The following is a 15894-nucleotide window of genomic DNA, read 5'->3' as shown; positions in this document are numbered from 1 at the left end:
AGCTTCATTAATAATCGAATGTACGGAATCTTAAATACATTTACAAAATGAATGAACATAGCGTTATATTAATTTACTGCATCATGGATCAACTCGTGCAGATCAGGTACCGATTCAAACAGTTCAGTTTCCCAAAAACTAGCACGAAGGAAACCATGCTTATTGCTAAAGAAGAAATCGTGTTTTCTTAGAAATTTTATTATGATAGACTAGATGATATTCTCTAATGATCTGAAACATATGCTTGTTAGTGAAAGGGTTTCAGACTGAGCAGGGTTCACCACATTTACACAACCTGTCCAGCATCACTATTCTCTCCTAATCTTAAGTTTCGGTCACATGTCCTAACGACTAAAAGCGCCGCATGCCGTCCTTGCGGGTGTGAAGAAAATATACAGCAAACTCTGTGTCCACTGTCCACGCTTCCACTCTAAACGACGTGATCTGCGTACGTGTAACCGTTCAGACGATAGACCCTTATCGCAAGCAGAAATATGGTGGGACCTTGGCCGAAGCAATCAGGTGCGGATTCAAGATACCAACAAGACGTTAACGCGCGTCTTGAATGCCAATGGGTTGTCGACCGCTTGTGACTGTACGTGGGTGAATATTCATGGGCGGGCGTGCGCACACCGACTCTCCTTCTCACCTTATCTCCTCACGAGTAGGGTAGCCAACCGAGCCTGACCATGGTTAACCACCTGCTTGCCTTTTCTTCTTGGTGTTGGGTGCTTGTTATTGTCTTATTTCTGCGATTAACTAATTTTCAGGTATTTAGAAGGCACCTGTAGCTTACTTTAAGAAATACTGGCACGTCGTATTACTTTTCAGACATCGTCTATTAGCCCGTGGGACGGCAAAACTCACTCATGAGTCGACTCAATCAGACTCAAACTGACCCGTGAGTTCTGGGCTTAGTGAGTCCCGCTGAGAAGAATGCTTCGAACGATTGTATACAGACGACAAAAGAGAACCTTGCATGGAATCACATGGGCGCTGTGTTGTTGGAAACGCTACACTTAGATCTACGTTGAATCCTAAGGTAATCGCACTTCCTCTTTCCCTCACGCGCACACGCACATTCAACACATACACCCCTGCGTAGTGCCAGTCCAAAGCCGTAGCCGGACGGGCGAATCAAGCACCACCGCCGTTCAGTCTAGATGTACGGCGCCATATATCCACTTCCTATATGTCGCGTGCTTCCCATTTCCTTCCTAAAGCTGTGTCCGCTCGTCACGCCTCTGCTGCACGATACAGGGAGTTTGGAAGGGAAATGTCGGAAGCTTCGCAGGAGAGTGCGAAGCATTCGATGCCATCAGAACGTAGCTTCCGCTTTCCCCTACCGCGTTCGGATGATGGTCACATAAGGCCAGAACCTATGGCTCGGGCGCCGTCGTGAGAAGCAGGCGATATCAACGCCCAATGCCGAGTGGCATCTATTCAGTTATTTGTTTTCAGCGCTGGCTCAATCTTCCTTTTCCGTACCACACCCGCATCCTACTTAAACATGACTTCGGGGCTGTTGCTTAGTGCGGATGGGGCACTCGCTTACACTGGGACTGATGTCGATGTAATGGGTGCGCACTGGCCGTTCTACATGCGCGTCTACACTTGAGCAAATTTGAATTGGGGTTGGCACTCCTGTTCCACCTGTGAGACAACGGCGGACCTTGAAATTCTCGGTGTCCAGTGCTTTCTTTCGAAGTTGTGAGGCGCGCCGGACCTGCGTCGTTCAGTATTTTCGGCTTTGCAGCACTGCTCTGGTGTATTATAGTTAGGTTGGGCATCTTGTTATTTGGGGTTTTCACGCTGAATTCACGGAACGTGCAACTTCTCTCATGCTGCAATCTTCGCGAGCAAGTCGCATAGTGTGAGCAAAAGCTTACACAATCGAGTGAACCTTCACTAATTTATTAGTGTTGCTTTACTTTTTGGATTTTATTGCATTATCATTCTGAGCGTGATTCGCGTACTTCCCGGGGGCTATGTATGTTTGTCTCTAACCGCTTACCCGCCTATCTGGTTTACTGAGTAGTTCATCGCAAAATGGGTAGCTTATAGTGCTGCTGTGCTGAGGGAACACAGTTAAAAACCAGCCATCGGACCAACTTTTCTAAAGGATCATGTGGTAATGTGTGCATATGTGCCGCTCTTCGACGAACCACTTTCACGCCTACATGGGTCAATGTAGACGCGTGATTGTGTTGGTGCCGCTCTATAATAAGACATTTCGACGCCACCTTGGATCACTGGGTATGTGCCACTCGGTCTGTGCGTTCTCTTCAATGAACATCTTTTGTGCCAATTTGGATCACCAGTAGGTGGGTGCTGTCTTTCCCGCCAACTTGCATTAATAGGCATGTGCCAATGGGAATGGGCCGCTATGCGTACAACGACCAGACAAATCCTTAATGATGCTGGACGGTGTCGAGCTCACGTCACCATGCTTCCTGAAGGACAGCAACCCGACGCTTTAGCATGGTTGGATGGATGCAAAACTTTAATGAAGGTCCTAAGGTATGCGACTCAGTGCGCTGCGGGCCCCTCCCACGTTGGGACAGTCAGGCCATGCCTGACCGCCGCCTCCTGGGCCCTCTGGACAGCCCATAGTTGCGCCCCGGCATCGGAGCTCTTGATAGCATGGAGCCACTTGTCCTCATTGATTTGGCGATGCTTTTGCCGTCGAGGATGCGACAGTCTTCCTTACACACGGCGCCAACGCTGAAGGCGCGGATGGCTGCCCTAGAGTTGGTGAAGATATTGGCATGTTTATTGTCCAAGAGGGCCAAGGCAATGGCCACTTGCTCGGCCGAACGCGACGACGTGCTTCGTACCGAAGCGGCGTTAATGGTCGAATCCCTGTGGTTGATCGACACTTCCGGGAAATCATTGCTGTTGCCATACTGGGCCGCGTCAACGAAGCAGCTGCCGCCAGGGAGCTCTGTCGCGTGGCGTAGGAGCGCCACCACCCTGGCCTTCCTTCTTTCTACGTTGCGCAGGGGATGCGTATTGCGTGGGGCGGGTGATATGATGATGTTATCTTTCTGCTGTTTCGGAAGGCCATAGTAGGCGTCTTCGACAGTGACCGGGGAGACGCCCATCTCTGTTAGGAGTCGTCTGCCCGCCTTGGTGCGAGACAGCCTGAGAATCTGTGCCATTTATTGTGCTTCTCCAATTTATTCCAGGGTATTGTGAATACCCAACTGCAGGAATCTGTCGGTCCGTCTGTAGCGGCTCCAAGGCTGCGTGATTCCCGCTGCAGTTAATGCAGCGCGGCCTCTGCGCGGTGCAGTCGGCGGTGGCGTGCGACTCTCTGCAACGGAGGCAGTGGGCGTCGCGCGAACATGTTGCGCCGGCGTGACCAAACAAGCCGCATCGATCGTATTGGAGTGGCCGCGGGAGTCTGGGACGAACCGTGTGACGCTGCTTGAAGAGAAGCACTTCGGCCGGAACGGCGTTGCCGGCGAATCGCACCGCTATGTTGTGGCCCCTGCGTTTGCATCAGAGGACGGTCACGGGGGCTTCAAGGTGGTCTGTTATTGTGTCCGCGTCGAACGAACGGTCGACACCGAAGATGGTGCCAGCGCAGGTGTTTTTTGTGAGAGATTTCACCCTCACTGGCACATCGCCGACGGTGCGGACTTGTAGGAGATGTGACAATTCTGCCCCCGGAAGCGCGTCGACGGCGACATCATTCCGTCGAAAGTTCACCCGCGCGCGGTGTGCTCCTCGAATAGCTGAGAGCTGTGCGGCGATCGTTTCTTGCGTCAGTCTCAGGAAGTTGCCTTTCTTAGATTGGGGACGAAACAGCACCGTGTCAGCGCGTTCTCCTGGAGCTGGGCCGTCGACCGTGGGCGTATGTGTGATCATCTCGAGAGGCCTGTAGCGCGGCCTCCTTTTCCCGGCCCTCTTGGGTAGTGAGGTGGGATTAGCACTGTGTTAAGTAGCCTGCTCATTTGAATCCAAGGCGGAGATCACTGCTGGGCGACGTACAGGCTCGGTGTGGGGCTGCTGCTGCTGGCTTTTTTGCGTAGCGAGCGGCTGGAGCGGCCCGAGAACACAGCTGGGGCGCGGGCGCGCCGAACTAGCTTGGTTGGATGAGGAGTGCATTCCTTTTCCCGTGTTGCCTTTTTCCCTTCGGCGCCGTCGTTGCTCGTACATTGAGAGCTTGTCGCAGGTGCGGCCCCGGCGTGAGTCATTGGAGAGGGAGACTGGCCCTCTCTCTCTCGCTCTGTCGGGCGCAGTCGAGTGGGTGGCTTGGCCAGTGGGGGCTTTTGTTCCCCGTTCGACTTGTCGGCGCCTGCTTGAGGAGCTTGCCCGTTCTGCGAATGCTCGGCAACCGCTGCCACGTGGAGGGCTGGGGAAGGTGACGCCGGCTGGCTGTCATGGCGCCGGCAAGGGTCGTTCGCTTCTTGTTCGCCATGTTGCGGAGCTTCGAGCGATGGCAGTGAGCTGCTTTCCGTCGCGGCAGCGGTCGTAGTTTCGTTGTCAACGCGAGTCAGCGGTGAGCCAGGCAATGATGCAGACGACGACGAGCGTTCAGTCCTCGTGGGTTTAGAGGTCGGTGACCCGCTACACGAGGCGCTGAGCGATGGCGACGACTCCGTGCTGTCAGAGCTGGTGGCCGGCGAGGAAGAGATTGTGCTGCTACTCTGAGACGTAGGCGCTGAGGCATTGCTGTCGCTTTCCATATCGGCGAAAGATGCAGCGGCGGAAGTGGTGTTGGCGGCCTCTCGCCGATGGCGGTTGACACGTGCGTGGCGGTTGGCCTTCTTGCGGCCGGCGTTCTTACGGGTTGTCGGTGACAGGCGCTATGGCATTCCTTCCGAACCTAGCATACGGCGGGCCTCCAAAAGAGCAAGTCCAGTGCTTGCGAGCGAGGCTGTGGCGTGCCGACACGAAACCCGGGAACTGTGTCCTGGGTGTCATCCATATCAGGGTCCAACCAAGGGCCGAAACGGCCGGCTACAGGTGCATACCTTCTCACCTGGGAGCCCTAAAAAGGGCTACGCTCAAGAGCGCTGTCGTGGGAGAAGGTTAACAAGCAGCTAGGCTTAGGCGTCAAAAAAGGCCTCTCACATCGAGGGCTGTAGCGAGCGCCGTGGTCGTCGGAGCGAGGGGGAATGTCCGGGAGTGTCCGGGAGCGTCTCGCGGAACACCTGCTACTGCGCTATAGCTCCCCAGGTGTAGTTTAAGTGGACAGGGGATCGCCTTGACGCCACTTCATCCTCGCACTGACTTAACACTCCTCGACGGAGTAGAGCCTAGCAGAACGGCCGAAAGGGAACACCTGCTACGGCGCTATAGCTCGCCAGGTGTAGTTTGAGTGGACAGGGGATCGCCTTGATGTCACGTCATCCTCGCTCTGACTCTCAAAACTCCTCGACGGAGCCGAGCCTGGCAGAGCCGTCGAAAGGGAACACCTGCTACGGCGCTATAGCTCGCCAGGTGTAGTTTGAGGAAAAAGAGGTTCGCCTTGACGCCACGTCATCCTCGCTCTGGCTCTCAACACTCCGCGACGGACCCGCCGTGGTTGCTCAGTGGCTATGGTGTTGGGCTGCTGAGCACGAGGTCGCGGGATCGAATCCCGGCCATGGCGGCCGCATTTCGATGGGGGCGAAATGCGAAAACACCCGTGTACTTAGATTTAGGTGCACGTTAAGGATCCCCAGGTGGTCGAAATTTCCGGAGTCCTCCCCTACGGCGTGCCTCATAATCAGAAAGTGGTTTTGGCACGTTAAACCCCATAATTTAATTTTAATTTTTAATTAACTCCGCGACGGAGCAGAGCCTGGCAGAGCGTTCGAAAGGGAACACCTGCTATGGCGCTATAGCTCGCCAGGTGTTGTGTGAGAGGAGAGGGTATCAGCGGCGTTCAATCGGACATTAGTGTTTTTACATTGACAACTCATAAGTGCTTAGGTGTCGTCGGATATTTTTCTTTTTAATTTGACACCCTGGTTTGATTATTACTGAGCGCTAGTGAGTGTGAATGGACGTTATTATGAGCCAGAACGAGTACGTGTGAGTGCGAGCAGAAGGCCGGGCAAGTCGATGCGTGGCAGTGCATGTCTGTAGTCGTCAGTGTCAACATGATTTTGAAGAGAGCTCTGCTTCTGCGATCATTTTAGTGGGCTGGCAATAGGCTCGAGATGTAAGCCTGTGAGTTCTAATCATATGAGTAAGTGGACAACTCCACGAATTTCAAAGGAGTCTGATCCCATGTTTCCGTTAGGATGAATTCATCCGTAATTATGTGAATCTCAGTGAGCCCGAGTGAAAGCTCCTGGGTTTCAATAGGCCTGCTTGTGTCTGATTCTGGTACGAGTGAACCTGGCTTAGTGTACTTTTAGCGTGCCTCAGCCCGAGTGCGCTCAGTTTAGTAAACGTCTGATGAGTCTCAGCGGGAATAAGTGCCGGTTGAGTAGCACTTTGTTGTGTCGGAGTGCGAGTGACGCCTAAGCAAAAGAATATATATTTTGAGTCAGCATAAGTCAGTTCCGTTCATTCTGCCAACCTACGGTTTAGCGACTCCAGCAATGAGAAGGTGTCGTGATTTTTTTATGCATTGTAAGTCAGACGACGATAAGAAATAATTCTGAATCAACCCACCTGAACAAACAGGATGTTAGAGGCAACATAAATGAAATTCTTAGAGCTGTCAAAAAAGCGGCAGTTTGATTTTTCATGGAATCCGTTAGCAAATAGAAAAATCTACGTATATACCCTGTATGAGTGCTATAGTGGCTCAAGACTGCGGAACCTGCTTTCGTTCGATAATCGCTTTAGTACAAACCTTTCACTTCTAATAATATTGGTAGTTCCCCTTGACACCGCGAATTTGGGAGAAATACGAATAAAGGGATTAATGTGTTTCAGCGAGCCATATTTAGTGGCACAACGCAAGTCACTTTCTGTTTTGCCGACCACCGATCATTAGCTTGACATATAAATCCTGTCTAAGTGGCTGTTGTTGCGCTGACAAAGAAAAGTCACCTTGTCAAAACGTTGGCTCCAGTTTTATTGTACCGTTGTTGATCGTTCGTGTGTACAGTTATAACCTTATTCTAATGCTCACCAGATTTCTCACGGATAAAAGTAAAAAAATGCGATGAACATCTTTGTAAAAAGATGGCTTGCATTGAAAGATCGCAATTTTTAAGGGCATGATAAACATATGACAACCCCCCCCCCCCCCCCAGTACTGAGAAGCTAGATCGTCGAGATTGGAAATTTGAATTTGAGATTAGGAGGTCGGGGGAGCGGGGGGGGGCGAATTTCGGCTCTTACTGCTGCAATTTTTGTTTGGTACTTGGTTCTAACGTGCATGTCACATTCTTGTGAAATTGTTTATAAAATTGCGCCCTAGAATCGAGTAAATTCATGTTATTTTTAGCACTAAATAGATACGTTCCTTAAATATTGACTGCGACTATTGCTTCGTTGAGTCTTTTTGTGGGGGCTTACGGCCAAGTAAATTCATGAGTGTCTTAGGAATTGCCTTGTGGCACATTTACAGGGCAAACACTACTTTGTCTAAACATGGCGGCGAGATGCTGACACTAAATTCTCCATGAAAGTTGACAAAGCAACCGCCTCCGCGTTTATCGTTTACTTTTCTAATATGTCACATTTGCTGATGGGCTGGCATGTTCAGCCTGCATCCTCGAAGTTCCCGTCGTATTTCGCAGCATTCTCAACGCATTCGACAGGAGCGTTGCGCCTTCCGTAGCCACGGTCTTGATCACATTCACGAACAGTCTAGATCAGAACAGTCAGATCACAGAACAGAACATCAAATCAGAACAGCCTAGATGACATTCACGTCACTTTCCTTGAAATCCGATGGCATGAACTTCACTAAGTCACTTCCGTACAGCAATGCATGCATCTGACTTCACATCCGGTGCGAATATTTAACGTCGTTGCTCCGGAGATATTTCTGAAGCCGGATTGAAATCAAAGGGCAATTTAATGCACAAGGGGTATAAGAAGGGTATTATGCGACACTTAATACCCGGACTTTTACATCTTTTCTTCTCTTTTTTGCTACATTTCGGTTCATGGTGCGTCGAAAGCCATGGTAGGTCAGGTGAAAAGTGTGAATGAAAACCTAAATAACGCCCGGCTAGTCAGGTGGTTACGCGGGCCGTTGTAAGGGCTTCATTTAAGCCAGACGTGATGTAAATAACGATATGACTTTATTATATAGAGCTTTTTTGTATATTTCACAATTTCAATACAGCTACGTTTCTATGAAAGGGAAAGAAATGGCATCCACCTGACTGCAGGAGGAAGCTCGCAGGTCACTGAGCAACCTGTGTTGGTTTCCTTTGTAGCTTCGTGCTACAGTCAGGTGGATGACCATTCTCGCCCGTTTCATGAGCTTTTCTATTCCGTGGCTCCACAGAACTGATGTGTCAAGGTCAGTGCCCTACTGCTTCAAGATTTCAATTAATTTACCCTCTCTCTGCGGTCTGCTAGCCTCCCGGATAGCTCAGATGGTAGAGCGACCGCCCGGGAAGGTGTTGGTCCCGGGTTCGAACCTCAGACCAAGCGAATTTTTCTTCAGCTGTGAAGCTTTTTTCACGGAAATCTATAGGTTTCCTTTGTATAGCTTTCATTTGTATCTGTAGCTTCGCGCTACAGTCAGATGGAGAACAATTCTTTTTTCCTTTCATGAACTTTCATCCACCTTGCGGGATTCCGCAGAACTAATTTCGCAGCTACATTGCCACCATTACGTAGTACGCTGTTTTCTTCAGCATTTGTCATTTGCATTAAAAGCAAACACAACGAGCACAATCGTTCGCAGCTTATTTTGATATTTCTTTCTTTTTTTTTGCCTCAGAGCATGTTTACCTGCTTTAACCTTCCGTGCAAGTGCGTGTGCTTGGTTAAATCTCAAGAATAGGAACGATAATAAAGAACAGAAATTTCACTTACTATCCACGGCATGTTCTCCTTGGAGGTTGGCTTGCCGTTGTATATCCTTCCTTTTGACCCCAATTCGCCACAACCTGCAATACTCATATAACGTATTCGAAGACTAAGTATAGCAACTTTTTCGAGATAGAAGTATGGCTTCTCATGAACCGTTATGTTAATGATGGCGAACGTTAGAGGCCGCGCGAAACATGCTAAATAACACACTAGTTAGTGAAAATTGCCAAATTATCTTTTGACTATTAGATAAAGTGAAATGCAAGAACGCACGTGTAATTTGTTTTGTTTGCTTAGATTTCGGTATACGCTGAACAAACCCAGGTTGCCAAAATTATTTAGGAGCCCTGCACAGCGGCATCTCTTAGCTCCAGAGCTGTTTCGGCATGTTAAACCCTACGATTGAATGAATCAAGTGCCGGTTTGCACTATATCCAGGACCGGCCAGTCGCGAAAAACAGCAGCCAGCCCAAAGTAGGTAGCAGCTATTGCAGCCAGTACCCGCAAAGGGGTGGGAAGAGGCAAAAAACTACGCTTAGAAACATAGCAAAAATATTTATTTATTTATTTATTTATTTATTTATTTATTTATTTATTTATGTTGTAAAGGGGGTTTTTCCGGTCGTAGAGAAGCCGCGACCAACGCAGCAACGGCAGGTAGGGCGCAGCCAGAGAGCAAACTGTGTATGAGCCACGCGATGGCAACGGGGATTTTTTTACTCTGCCAATCTTCTTCGTCACAATCACCCCCGGAATTGAAGAGTAGCCATCCTGGCGAGCTAGGAAGAGGTGAGCGGATCGTAATACGGCTTGAGCCGGTCAATGTGCACAGTTCTCTCACCCCCGAAGACGCAGATCGCGAGATGGTGATACGGGTTCGACCGCGTAATTGACTGGTGATGGTTGCGCAACCACGTGGTAGGGCCCCTTGTACTTCGGGAGGAGCTTGGACAAAAGGCCAGGAGCTGCAACAGGCGGCACTCAAAGCCACAGGCGTGAGTCGACAGGGAAGGGGTGAGGGGGTGGGCTGAGGTCATGGCGCTCTTTTGAACGGCACTGGTGAGCAGACGTCAAAGAACGGGCCAGTTGTTGGCATTTCTCGGCGTGCTGATAAACCGCCGAAACAGGTGAGCATTTAGCAGGGTCCGGCCGGTACAGGAGAACCGTATTAATGGTGCTGGGGGGATGGTGGCCGTAAAGGAGAAAGAATGGTCAGAATCTGGTAGTTGCTTGAGAGGCTGTGTTATAGGCGTATGTGACGAATGGAAGTACAAGATCCCAGTTGGAGTGGTCGGGCGCAATATACATTGATAGCATGTCACCAAGAGTTATGTTGAATTGTTCTGTTAAGCCATAGGTTTGTGGATGATAAGCAGTAGCAGTGCGGTGAATGATTTCGCATTCCGATAGGATTGACTGCAGGATGTCTGAGAGGAATACTTGGCCCGATCGCTCAGCAGTTCATGAGGTGCGCCATGGCGGAGAACGAAGTTGTTGAGAATGAATGAGGCGACGTCTTTTGCTGATGTGGCAGGCAAGGCGGCGGTTTCAGCATATCGTGTCAAATGATCGACGGCGAGAACAATCCATCGGTTGCCAGCGCCAGTAGATGTAAGATGCCCATATAAATCAATGCCGACTCGGTCGAATGGCTGAGCTGGGCAGGGAAGCGGCTGGAGAGGTGCGGTGGAGAAATGCGGGACACATCTGCGGCGTTGGGAGGCGATGCAGGAGCGTACGTATTCGTGGACGAAGTTGTACATCCCTCGCCAATAATATTGTAGGCGAAGCAGTGTGTAGGTTTTTGACACTCCGCCGTGACCACCCTGCGGGTCAGAGTGAAAAGCGGAGCATAAATCTTGTCGAAGGTGGTGGGGCACTACTAAGAGCCATGTGCGGCCGTCGTTGTGGTAGTTTCGGCGGTATAAAAGTCCGTCGCGGATGGTGAAATGCTGCGCCTGTCGGCTTAACTCTCGAGGTGCCGAATCTGCCGGAGGATTTGATAAAAAAGTCTAATATCATGACGATCCATGAGTCTTTTCGTTGCTCCGATGCCATGTCCAGGATGTCAAGTGGTGAGATATCATGTCTGTAGGTAGAATTACTGCTGTCTGAAGTAACTGGGAAGCGCGAGAGGGCATCGGGGTCAGCTTTTCTGCGTCCAGAGCAATAGACGACACGGACATCATATTCCTGGATTCGCAGGGCCCACCGAACGAGGTGCCCCGATGGGTCTTTGAGGTTAGACAACCAGCACAGAGCGTGATGATCCGTCACCACGTCAAAGGGTCGACCGTAGAGATATGGGCGAAATTTTTGAAAAGCCCATACGATAGTAAGACACTTTTTCTGTTACTGAGTAATTGGCCACAGGTTTTGCGAGGGCACGGCTGGCATAAGCGACCACCTATTCGGCATTAGTGTTAACATTGTGCGAGCACGGCACCAAGGCCTACACCACTGGCGTCAGTGTGAAGTTCTGTAGGTGCGCTTGGATAAAAATGGCGCAAGATCGGCGGAGACGTGAGTAGGCGGCGAAGAGTCGTAAAGGCGTCATTGGAGGTTTTCGACCAAGTAGAAAGCTCATTGTTGCCTTGTAGGAGTGGGTTTAGTGGTGCGATCCCAGTAGCAAAATTGCGAACGAAATGTGGAAAATAGGAGCACATGCCAATGAAGCTGCGTAGTGCTTTTAAGTTAGTCGGCTTCGGGAATTCGGATACGGCGCGAAGTTTAGCAGGATCAGGAAGAATGCCGTCTTTGGATACAACATGTCCTAATATAGTCAGTTTTCGAGCTGCAAATAGGCACTTTCTTAAGTTAAGCTGGAGACCAACATTCCGGAGACAGGTCAAGTCTTGAAGTAAACGGCGAAGATGGGTCGGAAAATCAGGGGAAAAGACGACAACACCGTCGAGGTAGCAGAGACAAGTATACCACTTCAGGCCGCGTAGGATGCCGTCCATCATGCGTTCAAAGGTAACGGCCTTGTTGCACAGACCGAACGGCATTACAGTGAATTCATTCAAGCCGTCTGGCGTTGCAAACGTGGTTTTAGAACAGTCAGCGTCAGCCATGGGCACCTGCCAGTACCCAGAGCGGAGATCTAAGCAGGAAAAAACTCCCCTCCTTGCAAACAGTCAAGGGTGTCGTCGATACGTGGCAACGGGTATACATCCTTTCGGGTAATCTTGTTAAGCCTTCGATTATCAACGCAAAATCGTATGGTGCCGTCTTTTTTTGACGACTGGTGATGCCCAGGGACTACTAGAAGGCTGAATGACACCGCGTTTCAGCATGTTCACTTGGTCATTGATAACACGTCTTTCGGTCGCCGATACTCGGTAGGGACGATGCCAAATGGGTGCATGCATGGCTCCCAGTGCCGATAGTGTGCGAAACAGTCGTTGTGCGGCCGAGTGATGTTGTTTGGCAGTCAAAAGAAGAAGAGAAGCCTTCAAACAAGTGAAGAAGTTCATCGCGCTGCTTCGTCGTAAGGTCACTAGCAATAGCTAGCGTAAAAGAACGCGGCAGTGACTGAGGAGGCGACGCCTCGAGTGCGGCAAGATAAGTGCAGTCGTCCGTCGTGTCAAATATTGATGAGGCCAGGGGCTCTGCTCTTCCAAGGCTTTCACGGCGGCGTAAAGTAATTGGTTGGGCCGATGGATTTGCACGCACGTGAGAGAGGCTCCAGTTTCGAACTCGAGGATGGGGAACGGCAGTGGTAGTGAACGGCGGCGAACTAAGAGTTCAGACGGAGCGAACAGTACTGCGCCGTCGTCTACAGATTCACAAGAGATATTGACAAGAGCGGCAGACCAAGCAAGTGGAACGGTATCTTCAGAAACGGCGATTTTGCGACAAGGGTCCCTATGGTCAGTGATAATATCACCCGAAAACTGAAACAGCTTGATCGATTTCGGCGCGGGCGCAGTCAATGATCGCGTGATGTGTGGATAGAAAGTCCAAACGTAAAATGACATCGTGTGAACATGATGGCAACACGATGAATTCTATGATATAGCCAACCTCCTGAATGACGACACGAGCGGTGCAGGTGCCGTATGGCTCAACATGCTGCGTGTTGGCTGTCCGAAGGGACAGTCCAGAAAGCGGCGTCGTCACTTTGCCTATCTTGCGGCAAATACGGGCATCTATCGCTGAAAGTGCAGTGCCGGTATCGGTACTTGCTGGCATCAATGTTCCTTCTATTGCGACTTCAATAACGTTTTTCGGGCAAGTGTGAAGCCTTATATATTTCGCAGACACCGCAGTTCTCACCTCCTGAACTGCGATTTTTAGTTTTCCTAGTGCAGAGGGCTCCACCACCGGTGCATGGGGGAAAGGTATTGCCGGCGAGGAGAAGGTGAACGGCGAGCGGCGGAGAATGCGGTGTCGACGCCAGGAGCAGATTCAAAGGTGTCCGAATAGTTGTGGCGTTGTTGAAAACGTGGCGCTTATGGACGCACATTGTTGGGGACGTTCGGTGTATGGAGGCGACAGTGACGTGCTACATGTCCAGCACGGCCAGAATAAAAAAAAGTCGGGCGATTGCCTTCCTTGCGCCAATGGTCTTGAGGTCGTGCATACTGCACCAGTGGCCCACTGGAGCGGATACGGGCGGGCGCAAAGACGGGCGAATGGGACTGCAGGTCTGTGGTTCAGGCCTCGCAGCGACTTCGGCGTACGTCAGGTGAGCGGCAATTGGAGCCTGCTGGAGAGAAGGTGAAATGTGGTCGGCTACCTGCTCCTTGATGACAGATTGGAGAGCGGGCGCCAAGGGAGAACTCGACTGGCCATGTGCAAGTGGAATCAAAGAAAGCTGATGAGCCACCTCTTCACGGACGAACTCCTTGATCTGTAGCGGCAGCGGCGTGCTATCCGGGGCAACAGCCAAGCTCGACATTGAAGTCGCCTGAGGAGGAGATTGGCAGGTGGCTATGCGTTGTCTGAGGAGTTCATCAAAGCTTTGACAGAGACTGACGAGTTCAGAGACTGTCGCCGGATTTTTCGCCAACATCTGGAAAGCGTCGTCATCAATGCCTTTAAGATATGGTGGATCTTCTCGGAATCAGCCATTGTGACGTCAACCTGGTTACACAGGTCGACAACGTCTTCTATGTAACTGGTAAATGTATCCCCACACTATTGTGCACGACCACGCAAACGTTGCTCGGCGCGAAGCTGGCGAACGGCGGGACGCCCGAATACCTTCGTCATGTAAGTTTTGAAGGCCGTCCATGTCGTGAGATCCCGTTCATGGTTGCGGTGGTACATGCTGGCGACACCGCTCAAATAAAACGACACGTAATTTAGTTTTTTGGTGTCGTCCCAGTGGTTGTAGATGCTCACCCGGTCGTAGTCAGCGAGCCAGTCTTCTACGTCATTCTCTTCGGTACCGCTGAAAAAGGGTGGGTCGTGTTGACGCCACGGGCCGGGGCAGGCCACGGTAGTCACCAGGGCAGCGGGTTGTGGTTGTGGTGGTCCTTCTTCCGGCATAATGAAGACAGGCTGCAGTGTCCGGTTGCGAATTTCCAGAATTCCTGTTGTATCCAGGAGCTCCACCAATTGTAAAGTGGGCTTATTCGGGTCGTAGAGAATGAGCGACCAACGCAGCAAGAGTAGGTAGGGCGCAGCCAGTGAACTAACTGGGTATGAACCACGCCATAGCAAGATTTCCAATAGCGCCTCCATTCGCACTTCAGAGCCCTGAGTCGCCGAGCAAGCCGCCATCGCCGTCGCCCTGCTAGCAGGTCGTGGGTCCGAGATATATAGCGATTCCAAAACGGCACTTAGGGCTTTTCAGAAGGGTTGCATCGCCAAGCAAGCTGCTCGTATTCTTAGCAGCTCGAGTCGATATGCTCTCACGCATCCCTCAATCCACTGGTTTCCCGCTCACGTAGGGTCGGTCGAGGGTGCTACCCCGAACCTCAATGAGTCTGCTGACGAGGCTGCCCGTGACCTCACCGAACGCGCTTCTTATGCAAGAAGCACCGACTCCCCACCTCCTTACGGCCACAGGGACGCTCCCGCTACTCGCAACGAGATTATTAAATTCTTCTACATGTCTAGAAGGGTCTTTCCACCCCCTCACCCCAAGTCGAATAGGGCGCAAGCCGTTTCGCTTAGACATCTGCAGACCAGCACGTATCCGTCTCTGTCCGTTCTCCACGAGGCTTACCCGGACGTGTATCGCGACGACGCCTGCCCCTCCTGCGGGCAGACCTCCACTCTAGTGCACATGCTCTGGAAGTGCGGGCCGACATACCCCAAGTTCATCAATGAGTAGTGGGACTCGCTCCTGCGTAGCCCCGCTCAAGAAAAGCAACTCCTGGCTGTCCGGCGTGCCCGCGAGCGGGCCGGTGGGCTAGACCTGCCAGCCCCGACGTGGGACTACCGGGGTCCGCGACGAGTTCGCGTCCTCGCCGGACCAGCCATAAAGTTTCTTCACTCACTCACTCACTCACTCACTCACTCATGAGCCACGCTATGGCAATGGGGCTTTGTTTAGTCTGCCGATCTTCTGTGTCACAATCTATATATATATATATATATATATATATATATATATATATATATATTGTAAAGTGCGTTTATTCGGGTCGTAGAGACTCAGCGACCCCCGCAGGGGCGTCTGCGCAAGCAGGCGTTTGGTGTGTTGCGACACCACGGACCCGAGCACACGAGGGTTGGACCCTCCCGCGTGTACCCGTGCGCGGCTTAGCCGTGTCCGGGGAAAGGGGGATCCTGGGGGTTGAGCCGATGCCGGGTGTTCGGACCTTTAAGGCCCCCCGGCGGAGGCAACACGCCTCTTTGGCCTCTGCTTCACGTAGACGGCACCCCCGGACTGACCCACCCGGGGGAAATCGGTAGTCGCCTTTTCCTGTCTCTCTCTTCTCAAACCTTCGTCTTTCTCTCACTTTACATCTTTCCTGTCTTCTTCTCTCTTCC

The 15894-nt window shown here is 51.3% G+C and overlaps 1 protein-coding gene across 1 annotated transcript in view; it reads right to left on the bottom strand.

The window, feature by feature from the left end:
* LOC129380631 (chymotrypsinogen A-like) overlaps positions 1–15894 on the bottom strand; it is a 65106-nt gene that overhangs the window by 29162 nt on the left and 20050 nt on the right. The window contains exon 3 of the mRNA XM_055062231.2: positions 8950–9023. Within this exon, the coding sequence (XP_054918206.1) occupies positions 8950–9023 (74 nt within the window). The remainder of the gene's footprint in view (positions 1–8949; positions 9024–15894) is intronic.

The sequence above is a fragment of the Dermacentor andersoni genome, chromosome 10, assembly GCF_023375885.2.
Source record: "Dermacentor andersoni chromosome 10, qqDerAnde1_hic_scaffold, whole genome shotgun sequence".
Taxonomy (NCBI): Eukaryota; Metazoa; Arthropoda; class Arachnida; order Ixodida; family Ixodidae; genus Dermacentor; species Dermacentor andersoni.
Note: the sequence above shows the minus strand (reverse complement) of the source record. Positions and strands in the feature narration are given on the sequence as shown.